The sequence below is a fragment of the Pelodiscus sinensis genome, chromosome 9 (genome assembly GCF_052426305.1).
Source record: "Pelodiscus sinensis isolate ZL-2025 chromosome 9, ASM5242630v1, whole genome shotgun sequence".
NCBI lineage: Eukaryota > Metazoa > Chordata > Testudines > Trionychidae > Pelodiscus > Pelodiscus sinensis.
Genome location: NC_143060.1, coordinates 49,255,940 through 49,273,442, shown reverse-complemented (window position 1 = coordinate 49,273,442; position 17,503 = coordinate 49,255,940). Strand labels below are relative to the sequence as shown.

Here is a 17,503-nt window from a genome sequence, read left to right as displayed (position 1 = left end):
TTTAGACAGGACCAAACTGTTCTGAAAATCACCACAACTTTTCATAGCCATCGTGGAACACATGAGAGGCCAACCTGTATACACTCAGCAAATTGCCTCATGGATAACCCCTACTATCCTGCTACTCCCTAGCAGGCATCTCAGCCCCAACCGTTAGAGCACACTCCATGAGAGCTGTGGCAGCTTCCACCGTTTTTGCGCACAGGTTCCCCATCTGGGACATCTGCAAGGCTGCCACATGGTCCTCGGTCCACACGTTTTCCCACCACTATGTGCTGTCGCTTCAGGCCAGAGAAGACACTGCCCTAGGTAGGGCGGTTCTCAACTCCTCCATGGTCTTGACATCCAGCCCTCCACATAGTTAGGTTCTGCTTTGGAGTCACCTATATTGGAATGCACATGAGCAATCACTTGAAGAAAGAAAGGTTACTTACCTTGTAACTGTGATTCTTCGAGATGTGTTGCTCATGTCCATTCCAAATCTCCACCCACCACCCTTTATCTGGAGAATACCGGTAAGAAGGAACTGAGTGGGTGAGGGGGCCAGCAGGGGTATATATGGGCCGGTATACCAACGCCACTCCAGGGAGCTCCCTGCTGGTCCTAAGGGTACTACTGAGGGAAAAACATCTGACGGCATGTACATGCTGCGTGCGCACACCTATATTGGAATTGACATGAGCAACACATCTCAAAGAATCACATTTACAAGGTAAGTAACTGTTCTTTCTCTGTGTGTGTACACATACATACAAATTTTCTTACTTCCATCCACACACCTAAGCAATGGTCATCTACTATGATGACCATTATGACACAGGCTTTCAATAAAAACCTTATATGACACTCTTATGCATACTGGAACCAAGATACCAGACCCATAGAGATCCCTGTAATCCTTACGATCTTCTACCAGTGGGCACCAACAGGTTTCTGGGTCACATATTCTTCTATCTTAAGGAGAACTTGTGCTGCAGTTTGAAAGGTTCATCTCAGGTCTCAGTCTGACATTGTAGGAGTGTATTTATTTTTAGAACCAGAACACCATCTCTCAGCCAAGTAAGTTTCATGTAACTCGAGCTTCTCTGCTATATTCAGTGAATGTATGACCAAGAATTAAAAAACTTAATTAACTTGCTTGAATTTATCATATCCCTCAGTTTAAAAGCCAGTGCATAATTACAGTTTTATCTCCATGTATCATCCATAAAACAAGCTATACATGCAGTTTATTTGATTGACGTAATAATATTTTTATTTCCCTCCTACTTTACATGTATGCATATAGAAGTTTTTCTAAAGAGCCTTTACCTTGGAAAGAATCCTTTTCAAAACATGCAAGGGAAAAATCTTAAAAATCAGGTCAATAAATCATATGACTTTAAAATATATTAACAACTTGGAACTTTTCAAAATGTATCTGAATCTGATCATAGGTCTAGCAGAGCACCCTTTTGGAGAGTGTAAGCTTTTAAAGTATTAATACATTTTATAATCGGTTTCTTGACTGTTGAAATAAAAAGTGTAAATAATCCCAGTATTTACGTTTCCAGCTTTATGGCTGAGTTTTCAAAAGTGCTTAGCATTCAGCTACTTCTGAAATCAATGATAAAGCTCCCATTGATTTAAAAAGAAAATAATTAAGGTAATGCTTGTAAACTTTTGAAAATTTCATCCTCTATAGCAAATACAATTCCTATCAGACTGGCAAAGCAGCACTGTAGAAAGTTTATAAACATGACTTCCTTTTTTATTTTTTCATTTCCCAGACAAACCCTGTGGGCATCCTGGCGATCTTCAGTTTGGCTCCTTTGAACTTACTGCTGGAACTGAGTTTGTATTTGGTGCTCGTGTTGAGTACAAATGCGATGAAGGGTAATGTTCATTAAATTAAGAGAGTCATTGGTTTCCATAAGAATGTTTAACAAAACTCTTTAATCTCATACCATCAGGTGTACTTCTCTAGCAGAGTCAGCCAAATATTGTCAACTTTAAGACCACACATAATTTGTTTAAGATTACTGTAGATGACCTCAGATTTAATATGAAGATTCAGAACTCAGAAACTAATGAACTGATGAAGTCTTTTTATAGGGCTCAGAGGGTAATATCAGAGCTCTGATTTTCTGAGGTCAGCATTTAAGGTGCGTCTAGACAGCACCCTTCTGTTGGAATAAACTATGCAATTTGCACTCCACAAATTATTTAGCTTATTCCAAGTCTGAATTGAAAGAGCTTATTTTGAAATTTAGCTCTGTCTACACAGCGCCAAATTTCAAAATAAGGCACTATTCCAACAAATCCCTTAACCCTCAGTTACAGGGACACTGGAACAGCGCTCCCACTATTTTGGGAAATAAGAGGCACTTTTCAAGACACAGCATTGCTCTTTTGGAATGCTTCTGGTATCCTGAAATATCAACATAGTCTCTAGACATACCTGTACAGGCAGTCCCCGGGTTACATGGATCCGACTTACATTGGATCCCTACTTACAAACGGGGTGAGGCAACCCCGCACTAGCTGCTTCCCCCCAGCAGACCAGGGAGACGCGAAGCTAACGCTCCCCCCCCCCAGCAGACCAGGGAGACGCGGAGCGGCTTTTCTCAGCAGACACCTCAGCTTGAGAATAAAAGACTGAGGGAAATGAGGTGTGGGAGAATAAAACTGAGCTCTGGAGAAATGTTTGGATAGAGTTTCCCCAACAATATGTACCAGTTCCGACTTACATACAAATTCAACTTATGAACAAACCTACAGTCCCTATCTTGTACGTAACCCGGGGACTGCCTGTATAAGCCAAATTTCAATAATACCTGGTCTATAGGGGTGTGTCTAGACTACATGCCTCCGTCGATGGAGGCATGTAGATTAGCCAGCTCGGCAGAGGGAAATGAAGCCGCGATTAAAATAATCGCGGCTTCATTTAAATTTAAATGGCTGCCTCGCTCTGCCGATCAGCTGTTTGTCGGCAGAACGGGGCAGTCTGGACGCGCCGCACCGACAAAGAAGGCATACCTTCACGAGGCATACCTGTGCCGATCAAGAAAGGCTTCTTTGTCGGCGCGGTGCGTCCAGACTGCCCCGATCTGCCGACAAACAGCTGATCAGCAGAGCGGGGCAGCCATTTAAATTTAAATGAAGCTGCGATTATTTTAATCGCGGCTTCATTTCCCTCTGCCGATCTGGCTAATCTACATGCCTCCGTTGACGGAGGCATGTAGTTTAGATGTACCCTAGTAATTGCAGAAGAGAAATTTTTGAAATAACTAGTTTGAGGAGGACTCAGTAACTATAGTCATCATGTGCTTGCATGACCAACTATAGCTCTCTAATAAGAGTTGCAGAAAATTGAATAAAAAATCTTGTGTACAGTAAGGTATACTCCCTTACAGTCTGGCTGTTTTGCACTGCTCTGACAAAATGTGCCATTTTCACCAGGTTTTTGTCTCCTTTGTACTTCAGGGTACCAGGGCGGTTGGAAATTGAGATATTCCCTAATGTTCTGAGAAAACAGTGAATTACAATGGAGAGCTGAGCCACAGCCTAACATAAGCACCTCTCTGTAAAAAAGAAACTTTCAGTGAACCTTTCTCCTGATGCCATTTTGTTACTGTGTGCAATAGGGTGTTTATAAAGTAGGGAAGGAGTGCAGTAGAGACAGTATTGTTTCCTTCCCCAGGTGGATATTTTGGGTTTAGTTAGTGTATGGGGCCATGGGAAACTACTTACATTGTTTCAGCTGTAATAGCATCACATAACCTGTTAACAGCTGTATTTTGCTGTATTTTAGAATTTCATATTTTGGTGGGGTTTTTTTTTGTAAGATATCAAATGCTCAGCCAAAGAAATTTCCGTGAATGTCTGGCAGATGGATGGAACAATGAAGTCCCCCATTGTGAAGGTAAATGGAGTCTAAAACTTAATCTTTTTTCCAAACTTATTTTTATTTAATATTTACTTGCCTAAAACTATATAGAATCGGATTTTGAAATCTTTCCTCACATTGATTAATATCCTAGGGTATGTCTACACTACAAAGTTAATTCGAACTAACAGCCATTAGTTCGAATTAACTTTCATAGGCACTACACATACAAACCACTAGTTCGAACTTAATTCGAACCAGCGGAGCTTAATTCAAACTAAGTAAACCTCATTCTATGAGGACTAACGCCTAGTTTGAATTAAGTACTTTGAAGGAGGTGTTAGTGTCATTATACAAGGCATTGGTGAGACCCCATTTGTAATACTGTGTACAGATCTGGTCTCCCATGTTTAAGAAGGATGAATTCAAACTGGAACAGGTACAAAGAAGGGCAACTAAGATGATCCGAGGAATGGAAAACCTGTCTTATGAAAGGAGACTCAAGGAGCTTGGCTTGTTTACTTTAACCAAAAGAAGGCTGAGGGGGGACATGATTGTACTCTTTAAATATATTAGAGGGATAAATACCAGGGAGGGAGAGGAATTATTTAAGCTTAATACCAAAGTGGACACAAGAACAAATGGATATAAGCTGGTTAGTAGGAAGTTTATACTTGAGATTAGATGAAGGTTTCTAACCATTAGAGGAGTGAAGTTCTGGAACGGCCTTCCAAGGGATTAAAATAATCGCGGCTTCATTTAAATTTAAATGGCTGCCCCGCTCTGCCGATCAGCTGTTTGTTGGCAGATCGGGGCAGTCTGGACGCACCGCGCCGACAAAGAAGCCTTTCTTGATCGGCACAGGTAAACCTGGTTTCACGAGGCATACCTGTGCCGATCAAGAAAGGCTTCTTTGTCTGCACAGCGCGTCCAGACTACCCCGATCTGCCGACAAACAGCTGATCAGCAGAGCGGGGCAGCCATTTAAATTTAAATGAAGCCGCGATTATTTTAATCACGGCTTAATTTCCCTCTGCCGATCTGGCTAATCTACATGCCTCCGTCGATGGAGGCATGTAGTTTAGACATACCCTTGGTGTCCTCTAGTCCTTCTTTATGGGAACTAATGAAGAACTCTTCTGTATGCACCCTCTCCACCCCACTCATGCTTTTAGAGACCTTTATCCTGTCCCCCCTCCGTCTCCTCTTTTCTAAGCTGAAAAGTCCCAGTCTCTTTAGCCTCTCTTCATATGGGACCTGTTCCAAACCCCTCATCATTGTAGTTGCCCTCCCCTCTCCCACTCTCTCTCTTCTCCTCTCTCCCCTCCTTTTCCCAGTCTCCCCGAGTTTTGTTCAATAAAGACAGATTCCATTTTTGAAAACAATTGTCCTTTATTGTGTCCATCAAGAAAAGGGGCTAGGGACGAGTAAGTGGAAGGAGGTGAGGGAGGAATGGGGTACGAGCCCCCGATGGGGAGGACTGGGATGGCTCTGCAGGCTTCTGGGGGTGGAACCTCTCCTGCAGCCCCCCGATTGTCCCCTCTCCCCAGATGGCAGCCTGCGGCAAGTGCAGCCGGTCTGATGGCCGAGTGCTGTGATGTGCCCAGTGTGGGTAGTCCGGGGCACCCCTGAGAACTGTCTGTCCAGGGTGGGGGTCGGGACCCTTTAAGCACAGCCCTCGGCTAGCCTGAGACAGCATCTCCATGCTCTAAGTCCTCCTCTGATGCCCTGCTGGCACTGCTTCCGGCCATCCTTAAGCCTGGTTCAGGGTCCACTTAATGTGGACATGCTAGTTCGAATTAGCAAAACGCTAATTCGAACTAGTTTTTTAGTTCTAGACGCGTTAGTTCGAATTAGCTTAATTCGAATTAACTAATTCGAACTAAGTTAGTTCGAATTAACGTTGTAGTGTAGACGTACCCAGGGGGACACAGCAAACCATGAATCACTGGGGCGCCCAGGTGGCTGAGAGTGTTCGTTCCCTGGCACTGCCCCGCGCCCCACTCCCAGAAACAACCCCTGCTGGCAGTGTGTAGTATGTCCGGGCAGACCGAACCCTCCCATGCGGGGCACTTTCGCCTCCTCCCCCCATGTTTTCCTTGGGGTGGCCCATCCTCTTCTTGCAGCACCCCTCTCCTCCTGCCCAGTGGCCGGTGAGTGCCATACATGCATGAGCACTGCTCTTACGGTGGATCTCCCCATGCCGAACTAGTTCCCGACAGATTGGTAGCTGTCCACCATGGAGAGCTTCCACAGGGCAATGGCCACAGGCTTCTGCAGGGGGATGACGGGCCTCATGCGAATGTCCCATCGCCGCAGAGCAGGGGCGAGCCACTCGCAGAGCTCCAGGAAGGTGTCCTATTTTATCCTGAAGTTCTGGGTACACTGTCTGTCTCCCCAGCGCTCCAGGACTATGCGGTCCCACCAGTCGCTGCTGGTGTCCAGACCCCAGATGCGGCGGGGCACACTGGCATCCAAGCTCTATTGCCGCTCCTCCACGACCCCCAGGGAGGCCAGGGGGAGAGGCAGGGGGCTGATGTGCACCAGGTGGTGCAAGGCAGCCTCCACCCATTGCTGGCAGGCTTGCAGCAGCAAGTCCAAAAACTGGTGCGGCATGCCCAGGGCGAGCTCTGGCTCCATGGTGCCAACTGCGGTGGCGTCCCCAGTGGGAAGCACTGACACAGGCAGGCGGAGGGTATGTCTACACTACAAAGTTAGTTCGAACTAACGGACGTTAGTTCGAACTAACTTTCCTATGCGCTACACTAGCGCTCCGCTAGTTCGAATTTGAATCGAACTAGCGGAGCGCTTAGTTCGAACTAGGTAAACCTCATTTTACGAGGACTAACGCCTAGTTCGAACTAGCTAGTTGGAACTAAGGGCTGTGTAGCCCTTTAGTTCGAACTAGTGGGAGGCTAGCCCTCCCCAGGTTTCCCTGGTGGCCACTCTGGCCAACACCAGGGAAACTCTATGCCCCCCTCCCGGCCCCGGACCCCTTAAAGGGGCACGGGCTGGCTACGGTGCCCGTGCCAGGTGCAAGCCTGCCAGCACCCAGCTAGCAGACCCTGCACCTGGCACGGCACAGAGCCACCCACCCGATGCCCCCCAGCCCACCCCCTCTTGCCGGGACCAGGCTGGCGGCTCCCGGGAGCTTGCCCTGGACCGCAAGAGGCGGGCACCTTCCTGGGCTTGTGCGGACATCGTGGACCTCGTCCACGATCTCCGCACTAGGCACAGGAAAGTGGCCGGCTAGGTCAGGAGAGCTGCCAGCCTGGCCACCCAGGACCAGGTGTGCATGAAAATCAAGGGGGTCCACTGAGACCCCCGACACTGAGCCCTGAGCTTACAATGGCCGTACTGGGTCAGACCAAAGGTCCATCTAGCCCAGTAGCCTGTCTGCCAACAGCGGCCAACCCTAGGGACCCTGGAGGGGATGGACCGAAGACAATGACCAAGCCATTTGTCTCGTGCCATCCCTCTCCAGCCTTCCACAAACTTTGGGCAGGGACACCACTCCTATCCTCTGGCTAATAGGACTCCATGGACCCAACCTCCATCACTTGATCTCACTTCCCTTTAAACTCTGTTCTAGTTGTAGCCTTCACAGCCTCCTGCAGCAAGGAGTTCCACAGGTTAACTATTTGCTTTGGGAAGAAGAACAACTTTCTCTTACTAGTTTGAAGCCTGCTACCCATTCCTTTCCTTTGGTGTCCTCTAGTCCTTCTTTATGGGAACTCCTGAAGAACTTTTCTGAATGCACCCTCTCCACCCAACCCCTGCTTTTAGAGACCTCTATCCTGTCCCCCCTCCGTCTCCTCTTTTCTAAGCTGAACAGTCCCAGTCTCTGTAGCCTCTCTTCATCTGGGACCTGTTCCCAACCCCTGATCATGTTAGTTGCCCTCCCCTCTCCCAGCCTTTCTCTTCCCCTCTCCCACCTCCTTTTCCCAGTCTCCCCCAGTTTTTTTCAATAAAGACAGAGTCAATGTTGGAAGAAACGTTATCTTTATTTTGTACATCAATAAGAAGGGGGGCTAGGGAAGGGCAAGTGGAAGAAGGTGAGGGAGGAATGGGGTACGAGCCCCCGATGGGGAGGACTGGGCTGGCTCTGCGGGCTTCTGGGGGTGGAAGCTCTCCTGCAGCCCCCCAATTACTCCCTCTCCCCAGATGGCAGCCTGCGGCAAGTGCAGCCGGGCTGATGGCCGAGTGGTGTGATGTGCCCAGTGTGGGCACTCAGGGCACTCCAAGCCAGAACTTCTTTGCAAGCGGGGCACCCCTTAGAACTGTGTGTCCGGGGTGGGGGTCGGGACCCTTTAAGCGCAGCCCTCGGCTAGCCTGAGACAGTATCTCCATGCTCTAAGTCCTCCTTTTATGCCCTGCCGGCACTGCTTCCGGCCATCATTAAGCCCTGTTCAGAGTCCACTCAATGTGGACTTACTAGTTCGAACTAGCAAAACGCTAGTTCGAACTAGTTTTTAGTTCTAGATGCGTTAGTTCGAACTAGCTTAGTTCGAATTAACTAATTCGAACTAAGTTAGTTCGAACTAGCGCTGTAGTGTAGACGTACCCGGAGAGAAAAATGCTTTGCCTCTTTCTTTTTACTAGAGTCAGGGTTCTATGGCAGACTGAACCATACTCATCACAGACTAGTCCATAATATGAGGGCGAAACCCTCTGTATCCTGATCTCCCTATCCAGGAACAGACTCTGTAGAGTTGTGGGGAGGGTTGGGAGGAACGTGGGCCCACCCACTACTCTGGGTTCCAGCTCAGGGACCCTAACACAGTGGCAACAGATAGGGTTTGTTCTACTCCCTGTCTGGCAACTTCTTCCCTGGGCCACTTCCCCAAAGGATCCCTCCCAGGTTCTTTCCTATGGTACCTGATTCTCCAACACTTTCTTCCTGCCTTGCAGGTCCCAGCTCTCAACCAAACTCCTCTCACTCTCAGCACTTTGGCTGGCTGGCTGGCTGGCTCGCTCGCTCGCTTCTCATGTGCCATCTAGCTAACAGAAGAGGAGCACTTTTAAAATCTTTTAAACTGGTTCTTGATTGGTTCCAGGTGGTCTAATTAGCCTGACTCCCTTTACTCCAAAAGGCTCCTAATTAACTGTAAGGGTACGTCTAGACTACAGGCTTTTGTCGACAGAAGTTTTGTCGACAGATACTGTCGACAAAGCTTCTGTTGACAAAGAGCATATAGACTACATTCAGTTCTGTCGACAAAGCAAGCTGACTTTCGACATGGTAGTGTAGACACAAAGGACAGTTTACATGCAATAACACCTTCTGTCAACAGAACTCTGTCGACAGAAGGCGTTATGCCTCGTAAAATGAGGTTTACCAGTATCGACAAAACTGCTGAGTTCTGTCGACGTCATGTCAACAGAACTCAGCGGTAGTGTAGACGCAGGTATAGTTTTGTCGACAAAAGTCCACTTTTGTCGACAAAACTCTGTAGTCTAGACACACCCTGAGTTCTAACTGGCCTGACTGTCCAGGCTGCTTCTGGAAAGTTCCTGCTGATTCTAGGCCAGCCCCTGCCATTTTACCCAGTGAACAAAGTCCTACTTAGTCTAAGGTTAACATACTTTCCTTCAACAAACGGAAAAACTATGTACCACTTTAAAGACTAACAAGGTGATCACCTATTAAACCACCTTGTTAGTCTTTGAAGTGCTACATAGCTTTTCCTTTAGTTTTATTAAGATCTGACTAACACAGCTACCTCTCTATTACTATACTTTCCTTCAAGCATTCTTTTATAACCCTCTGATTTGACTCTGTCACAATACCCACACTAAAATACTGTTATTATGATGTGTATGTGACTTTGGCCAGTTAGGATTACTATTACATGTATTTAGTCCCCAAACCTTAACAGGCAATCATGTTTTTCCTTTAGTGAGAAACCCAATGGCTATGTCTATACTGCATGCTTCTTGCGCAAGAAGGCTGTGTCTAGATTGGCATGATTTTGCGGACATGCTTTTAACGGAAAAGTTTTCCGTGAAAAGCATGTTTGGAACAGAGCATCTAGATTGGCACAGATGCTTTTCCACAAAAGCACTTTTTGCAGAAAAGCATCCATGCCAATCTAGACATGCTTTTCCTCAAAAAAGCCACGATTGCCATTTTCGCAATCGGGGCTTTTTTGCGGAAAACAAATCTGAGCTGTCTACACTGTTCCTTTTGCGCAAAAGCTTTGTACAAAAGGGATTTTTGCCTGAATGGGAGCAGAATAGTATTTCTGCAAGAAGCACTGATTTCTTACAGTAGAAAGTCAGTGCTTTTGCGGAAATTCAAGCGGCCAGTGTAGACAGCTGGCAAGTATTTCCGGTAAAGCGGCTGATTTTCCGGAAAAACTGGACAGTCTAGACACAGCTGAACTCTTTTGCTCAAGAGTTCTTGTGCAAAAGGTCTTCCACAAGAGTGCGTCTACACTATCATACGCGAGCATCCATGGCAGTGTAGAAGCCCTTTGTTCCAATTCTGTACTGTAAATTTACTTGCGCAAGAATGCGTGTGTAGTTTAGACACACAGCAAGTTTTTGTGCAAGAACAGCTGTTCTTGTGCAAAAAGCCTGCAGTGTAGACGTAGCATTAAAGTGTACACTTAATCCTGCATGATGTTTTGATATTACATTTCTTTGAGGAAATCTGAAGTAGGATGCAAGATCAAAGAAAGGACAGATGACTACACTGGAGAAAATTGAGAGAAAGATGGAGGAAAAACCGTAGTCTCAGATATACACTCAAACATTCTCTCTATTACATAAGAACATAAGAACATAAGAATGGCCATGCTGGGTCAGATCAAAGGTCCATCTAGCCCAGTAGCCTGTCTGCCGACAGTGGCCAGCACCAGGTGCCCCAGAGAGGGTGGACCGAAGACAATGATCAAGTGATTTGTCTCCTGCCATCCCTCTCCAGCCTCTGACAAACAGAGTCTAGGGACACCATTTCTATCCCCTAGCTAATAGCCTTTATTGGACCTAACCTCCATGAAATTATCTAGTTTCTCTTTAAACTCTGTTATAGTCCTAGCCTTCACAGCCTCCTGTGGCAAGGAGTTCCACAGATTGTCTACATGCTGTGTGAAGAAGAACTTTCTTTTATTAGTTTTAAACCTGCTTCCCATTAACTTCATTTGGTGTCCTCTAGTTCTTCTGTTATGGGAACTAATAAATAACCTCTCTTTATTCGCCTTCTTCACACCACTCACAATTTTATATACCTCTATCATATCCACCCTCAGTCTCTTCTTTTCTAAACAAAAAAGTCCCAGCTGTTTTAACCTCTGTTCATATGGGACCCATTCCAACCCCCTAATCATTTTAGTTGCCCTTTTCTGAACCCTTTCCAAAGCTAAAATATCTTTTTTGAGGTGAGGAGACCACATCTGTACACAGTATTCAAGATGTGGGCGTACCATAGTTTTATACAGGGGCAGTAAGATATTCTGTGTCTTATTTTCTATCCCTTTCCTAATAATTCCTAGCATCCTATTTGCCTTTTTGACCACCTCTGCACACTGTGTGGAAGTTTTCAGAGAACTATCCACGATAACTCCAAGATCTCTTTCCTGATTTGTCATAGCCAAATTAGCCCCCATCATATTAACCATTGATACCTATAGCTATATCTATACTATGGCATAAGATTGAATTAAGAAATGCAACTTCAGCTACATTAATTATATTAATTATGTAGCGGAAATCAAAGTACCTGAACTTGACTTTTGGTGCTGTCCACACTGCAGGAAGTGAAAGGGAGAGCACGCTTCCTTCAACTTCCCTTACTCCTCATAGAATCACGACTACCATCATTGACCGGAGTGCTTCTCTCAATTCAAATTAGCTTGTCTTCACTAGATCAGCTAATTCAAATCTTGGAATATTGACAGATCTTCTTTGTAGTGTAGACGTGCCCTATGTGAATGCTCAGGGGTCTACTTTGGCCCCAAATAACTGCTTATTTTTTAATAAGGAATATTTGATCACATATATTTATTCTTAGTCTTGGGTTAGTACAATTATGGAAAAATTAGAAATACAGCATGGGCCAAAAACTCTGATATAAATTGAGCTCACTTATACCAGTGATTAGATATTTAGTATAATATCTTTATTAAGGATTTTGAGATAATACGTGTGAACTGATGGATATCTTCTAGTCAGAAGGGATTTCTTTAAAGTTTTCCAACTGATTAGTCTGTGAGTCAGATGCAATCTTTGCATAAATCTAATGTGGTGTGTGAGTTTGTGATGAAACTTAATTTTGTTTTTATTGTGTAGTGTACTTATAGTATTTTTTCAATTTTTCTGTATTTAATGTTTTATCATAGAATTGCAGGACTGGAAGGGTATGTCTAAACTACATGCCTCCGTCGATGGAGGCATGTAGATTAGCCAGATCGGCAGAGGGAAATGAAGCCGCGATTAAAATAATCGCAGCTTCATTTAAATTTAAATGGCTGCCCCGCTCTGCCGATCAGCTGTTTGTCGGCAGATCGGGGCAGTCTGGACGCGACGCGCCGACAAAGAAGCCTTTCTTGATCGGCACAGGTAAACCTGGTTTCACGAGGCATACCTGTGCCGATCAAGAAAGGCTTCTTTGTCGGCGCGTCGCGTCCAGACTGCCCCGATGTGCCGACAAACAGCTGATCGCAGAGCGGGGCAGCCATTTAAATTTAAATGAAGCTGCGATTATTTTAATCGCGGCTTCATTTCCCTCTGCCGATCTGGCTAATCTACATGCCTCCGTCGACGGAGGCATGTAGTTTAGACACACCCGAACGGACCTCAGTAAGACATCTAATCTAGTCCTCTGCACTCATGGCAGACTAAGTATTTTCTAGATCAGTGTTTCTGAAAGTGTTCCATGGATTCACTTGAGAAACACATTAACTTGATACCCTGGTTTGTTTATTTACTGGCGCCACAGAGCCATGGAGCCTCACAGCTCCCATTGGCTCTGTTTTGCTCTTTGCAGTCAAGTGGAGCAGCAGGAAGAGGTGGACGAACCCATGCCACTTCCCACAGCTCCCCTTGGCTGCAAAGTAAATAAACAACCCGGGGTGTCTAGTTAATGTGTTTCTCAAGTGATTTCGTGAAACATGTTCAGAAACACTGATCTAGATCATCCTTGACAGGTGTTTGTCTAACCTGCTATTAAAAATCTCCAATGATCAAGGTTCCATAATCTCTCTAGATAATTTATTTTAGTCCTTACCTGTCCTGACAGTTAGGAATATTTTCCTAATAATCAACCTAAACCTCACTTGCTGTAATATAAGCCCATTCCTTCTTGTCCTATCCTCAGAGGTTAGAAAGAACAATATCTCCCTCCTCCTTGTAATGGTCTTTTATGTAGTTGAGTGTGCCCTCTGTCTTTTCTTCTCAGACTTCCCTTCTAGATCATGTTTTCTAGTCCTTTCATCATTGTTGCTCTTCTCTGAACTTTTCCCATTTACTGTGAAATGTATCTCGCAGAACTGGATGAAATACTCCAGTTGTGTCCTAATCAGTGGGGAATAAAGAAGAAGAATGTAACCTAGTGACAGATGATGTGGGGAAACCTGAAGTACTTAATGCTTTCTTTGCCTCTGTATTCACGGACAAGGTGGGCTCCCGGACTAATACACTAAGTGACACAAGATGGGATGAAGATGAACAGCCGTTTAGAAAAGCTAAACGTACACAAATCCATGGGTCCAGACTTAATGCATCTGAGGGTACTGAGGGAGTTGGCAAATGTCATTGAGGAGCCTTTGGCCATTATCTTTGAAAAGTTGTGGAGATAGGGAGTTACCCTGGATGACTGGAAAAAGACAAATGTAGTGCCCATCTTCAAAAAAGGAAAGAAGAACAATCCAGGGAACTATAGGCCAGTCAGTCTTACCTTGGTTCCTGGAAAAATCATGGAAGGGATCTTTAAGGGATCCATTTTGAAGCACTTGGAAGAGAGGAAAGTGATTAGGAATAGTCAGCATGGATTCACAAAGGGCAAGTCGTGCCTGACCAATCTGATTAGCTTCTATGATGAGGTAACTGGCTCTGTGGACATGGGAAAATCAGTGGATGTGATATACCTTGACTTTAGCAAGGCTTTTGATATGGTCTCCCACAATATTCTAGCCAGTAAGTTAAGGGAATCTGGATTAGATAAATGGACGATAAGATGGATAGAAAACTGGCTAGAAGGCCGGGCCCAGAGGGTAGTGATCAACAGCTCGATGTCAGGATGGCGGTCGGTTTCTAGTGGAGATCCCCAAGTTCTAGGACCGGTTTTGATCAATATCTTTCTTAATGATCTGAATGAGGGGATGGATTGCTCCCTCAGCAAGTTTGCAGAATACACTAAGCTAGGGGGAGAGGTAGATACACTTGAGGGCAGGAATAGGGTCCAGAATGACTTAGACAAATTGGATGATTGGGCCACAAGAAATCTGATAAGGTTCAACAAGGACAAGTGCAGAGTCCTGCACTTGGGACAGAAGAATCCCAAGCATTGTTACAGGCCGGGGACCAGCCAGCTAAGTAGTAGTTCTGCAGAAAAGGACCTGGGGGTTACAGTGGATGAGAAGCTGGATATGAGTCAACAGTGTGCCCTTGTAGCCAAGAAGGCTAATGGCATATTAGGTTGCATTAAGAGGAACATTGCCAGCAGATCCAGAGATGTCATCATTCCCCTTTATTCGGCTCTGGAGAGGTCACATCTGGAGTATTGTGTCCAGTTCTGGGCTCCCCACTACAAAAAGGATGTGGACACATTGGAGAGGGTCCAGTGAAGGGCAACCAAAATCATTAGGGGGCTGGAGCATATGACCTATGAGGAGAGGCTGAGGGAGTTGCATCTGTTTAGTCTGCAGAAGCAAAGAGTGAGGGGGGATTTGATAGCAGCCTTCAACTTCCTGAAGGGAGGTTTCAAAGAGGATGGGGAAAGGCTGTTCTCAATAGTGATGGATGGCAGAACAAGGAGCAATGGTCTCAAGTTGTGGTGGGAGAGGTCCAGGTTGGATATTAGAAAAAACTATTTCACTAGGAGGATGGTGAAACACTGGAATGGGTTACCTAGGGAAGTAGTAGAGTCTCCATCCCTAGAGGTGTTTAAGTCTCGGCTTGACAAAGCCCTGGGTGGGTTGATCTAGTTGGGATTGGTCCTGCCTAGAACAGGGGACTGGACTTGATGACCTCCTGAGGTCTCTGTCAGCTCTATGGTTCTATGATTCTAAGAATTACTTATTTTGTCTTGCTCACAATACTCCTGTTAATGTATCCCAGAGTGACTGATTGTTTTGCAACAGTGTTTATCTTATTTTAATGATGCTTTGTTTTGCAATATAGTGACAAAATAGGCCATGAATTACTGCTATATTTTTACAGTGAGGAAGTGTTTACCAGTACAAGCACCAGAAAATGGAAAAATCCTTGCAACAGGTGTATATGAGGTGGACGAAGAATATTCCTTTGGCCAAGTCATACAGTTTCAATGTAATGAAAACTATAAACTTTCTGGAGCTAAAGAAATACATTGCTCAGATAATGGAAATTGGAATGCTCATGTACCTACATGCATAGGTGAGAAGAAAATATGTATTTTTAGTTTAGTGACATTTCTCTTTAGCCAAGATGATCTGAGTTTACAGCTGATGCTCTTATAATGGCACTTACAAATTCGTATAAATTGATTATTGTACAGGAGTGTTACGGAACTAGCAAAATATTTTCAGTTACAATACGTAAAATACTTAACTGATGTATTCATCTTCATTGTTTGATATGTGTAAATTCAGCAAAATAATCTAGGAAAATAGAATAATTTTGTCAGAAAAGAATCATCTAATCATAATAGAGTCATCTAATCATTCTCCAATTTTCACTGGAACCTTAACAAAAATGCTCCATAAGGCATATTTGAATAAATGGATCAGGAAAGTACTTATAACTGAGGATATTCATTAATTATTTCCTAATCCTAATACTATCTTGTTGACAGTTGATCAACTAGATAGTTGGCTTTTTGAGCCAAAACTAGTGTGTGGGAGTGAGATTAATTATATTCCTGCCTAAATACCAAACAGATATTGTAGCCTAATTTCCAGTCAAATCCACCTAGCTTTTCAGAATGTTGTGTTGAATTTTGGTTGTATACTCTTCAGGGCAAAAACTGGGGCCTTATTTGTTTTGTAAGAAATATAACACAGATTTAGGAACTTAGCAATAACTCACAAACTTGTAGATGGAATATAGAAAGGATGGGCCCATTTCTCTTTCTTGTTGCACAGATTTGGAAAAGTCCACTTCACATCTTTCCACCTCCCATGGGTGCTGAAATATCAGGGCATGCTAAGTTCTTTCATTTCTTAATTTGGTGGGTCGAAGTCCCTCCACAGAAATACAGGAAGTGGCATTCTTCAGTACCTAAAATGCTAAGTGTTTCTTTTTCACTTCTCCTGAAAAAGGCTATGTCTACACTAGCCCCCTAGTCCGAACTAGGGAGGCTAATGTAGGCATTTGAAGTTTCAAATTAAGCCCAGGATTTAAACATCCCGGGCTTTATTTGCATCTTCCCGTGCAAAAAATTGTGCCTGCACGGGAAGATGAAAATAAAGCCCGGGATATTTAAATCCCAGGCTTCATTTGCAACTTTAAATGCCTACCTTAGCCTCCCTAGTTTGAACTAGGGGGCTAGTGTAGTCATACCCATACTGCTTAAGACAGAGCACTCCTATCATATTTTATTTCTAGGTTATGTCCATGCATGAACTTGGAGTAAATGGCTAGGTTTGGAAATTAAATTAATCAGCTAGTGTTTTGGGAAATTATACAGGTTTAGCAATTAAGGAAATTAATCTTTCCCCTGTGAAGAGAACAACACATATAGGATTAGTTTATATGTAATAAGCTTTTTTAATTACTATTTTGTCACATTTCCATTTCATTGCTACCTAGCCTTTAAACATTTACAGAGTAACCTGCAAACAGAGTTTGAATCTATATGGGTATGTCTACACTAGCTCATATCCCAGGCTTTATTTGCATGTTCCCATCCGGCTGCCATTTTTAAATCCCCCTTAGTTCAAATGAACTGCCAGCTGCTACACGCGGCAGTTTAAAGTTAATCTGAACTAAATCCTTAGTTCGGATTAACTCTTACACCTCATTCCACAAGGAGTTACAGTTAATCCGAACTAAGGACTTAGTTCGGATTAACTTTAAACTGCTGCATGTAACCACAGGCAATTCGTTTGAACTAAGGGGGATTTAAAAATGGCGGCCGGACGGGAACATGCAAATAAAGCCCGGGATATTTAAATCCTGGGCTTCATTTGCAACTCCGGTTGCCTGATTTGCCTACCTAGCTCGAATTAACGAGCTAGTGTAGACATACCCTATGACATTTGCTGTTTAATATGAAAACCAATGCATTCTTCCACTTAAGGTATTTAAAACAGAAACAATCCTAGTAGATCTTGCTTTATTCAAACTGACATGGCCAGATACATCACTTATTACATTCTTAATTTGTTTTACAAATGGAGATGATAGTATGGGATTGAATTGCTACTATCCTGGCACCAGGCATACTTGCTTCTGAGAGGATTTCTTAACATTGCCATTTAATATTGAACCCAT

General features: G+C 44.3%; 1 protein-coding gene across 5 annotated transcripts in view; it reads left to right on the top strand.

Annotated features, from left to right (window-relative positions):
* CFH (complement factor H) overlaps positions 1 to 17,503 on the top strand; it is a 123,994-nt gene that overhangs the window by 27,158 nt on the left and 79,333 nt on the right. For all 5 annotated transcript variants that reach the window (XM_089780580.1, XM_089780579.1, XM_089780578.1 and 2 more), the window contains exons 3-5: positions 1,770 to 1,875; positions 3,828 to 3,904; positions 15,251 to 15,445. In XM_089780580.1, the coding sequence (XP_089636706.1) occupies positions 1,770 to 1,875; positions 3,828 to 3,904; positions 15,251 to 15,445 (378 nt within the window). The remainder of the gene's footprint in view (positions 1 to 1,769; positions 1,876 to 3,827; positions 3,905 to 15,250; positions 15,446 to 17,503) is intronic.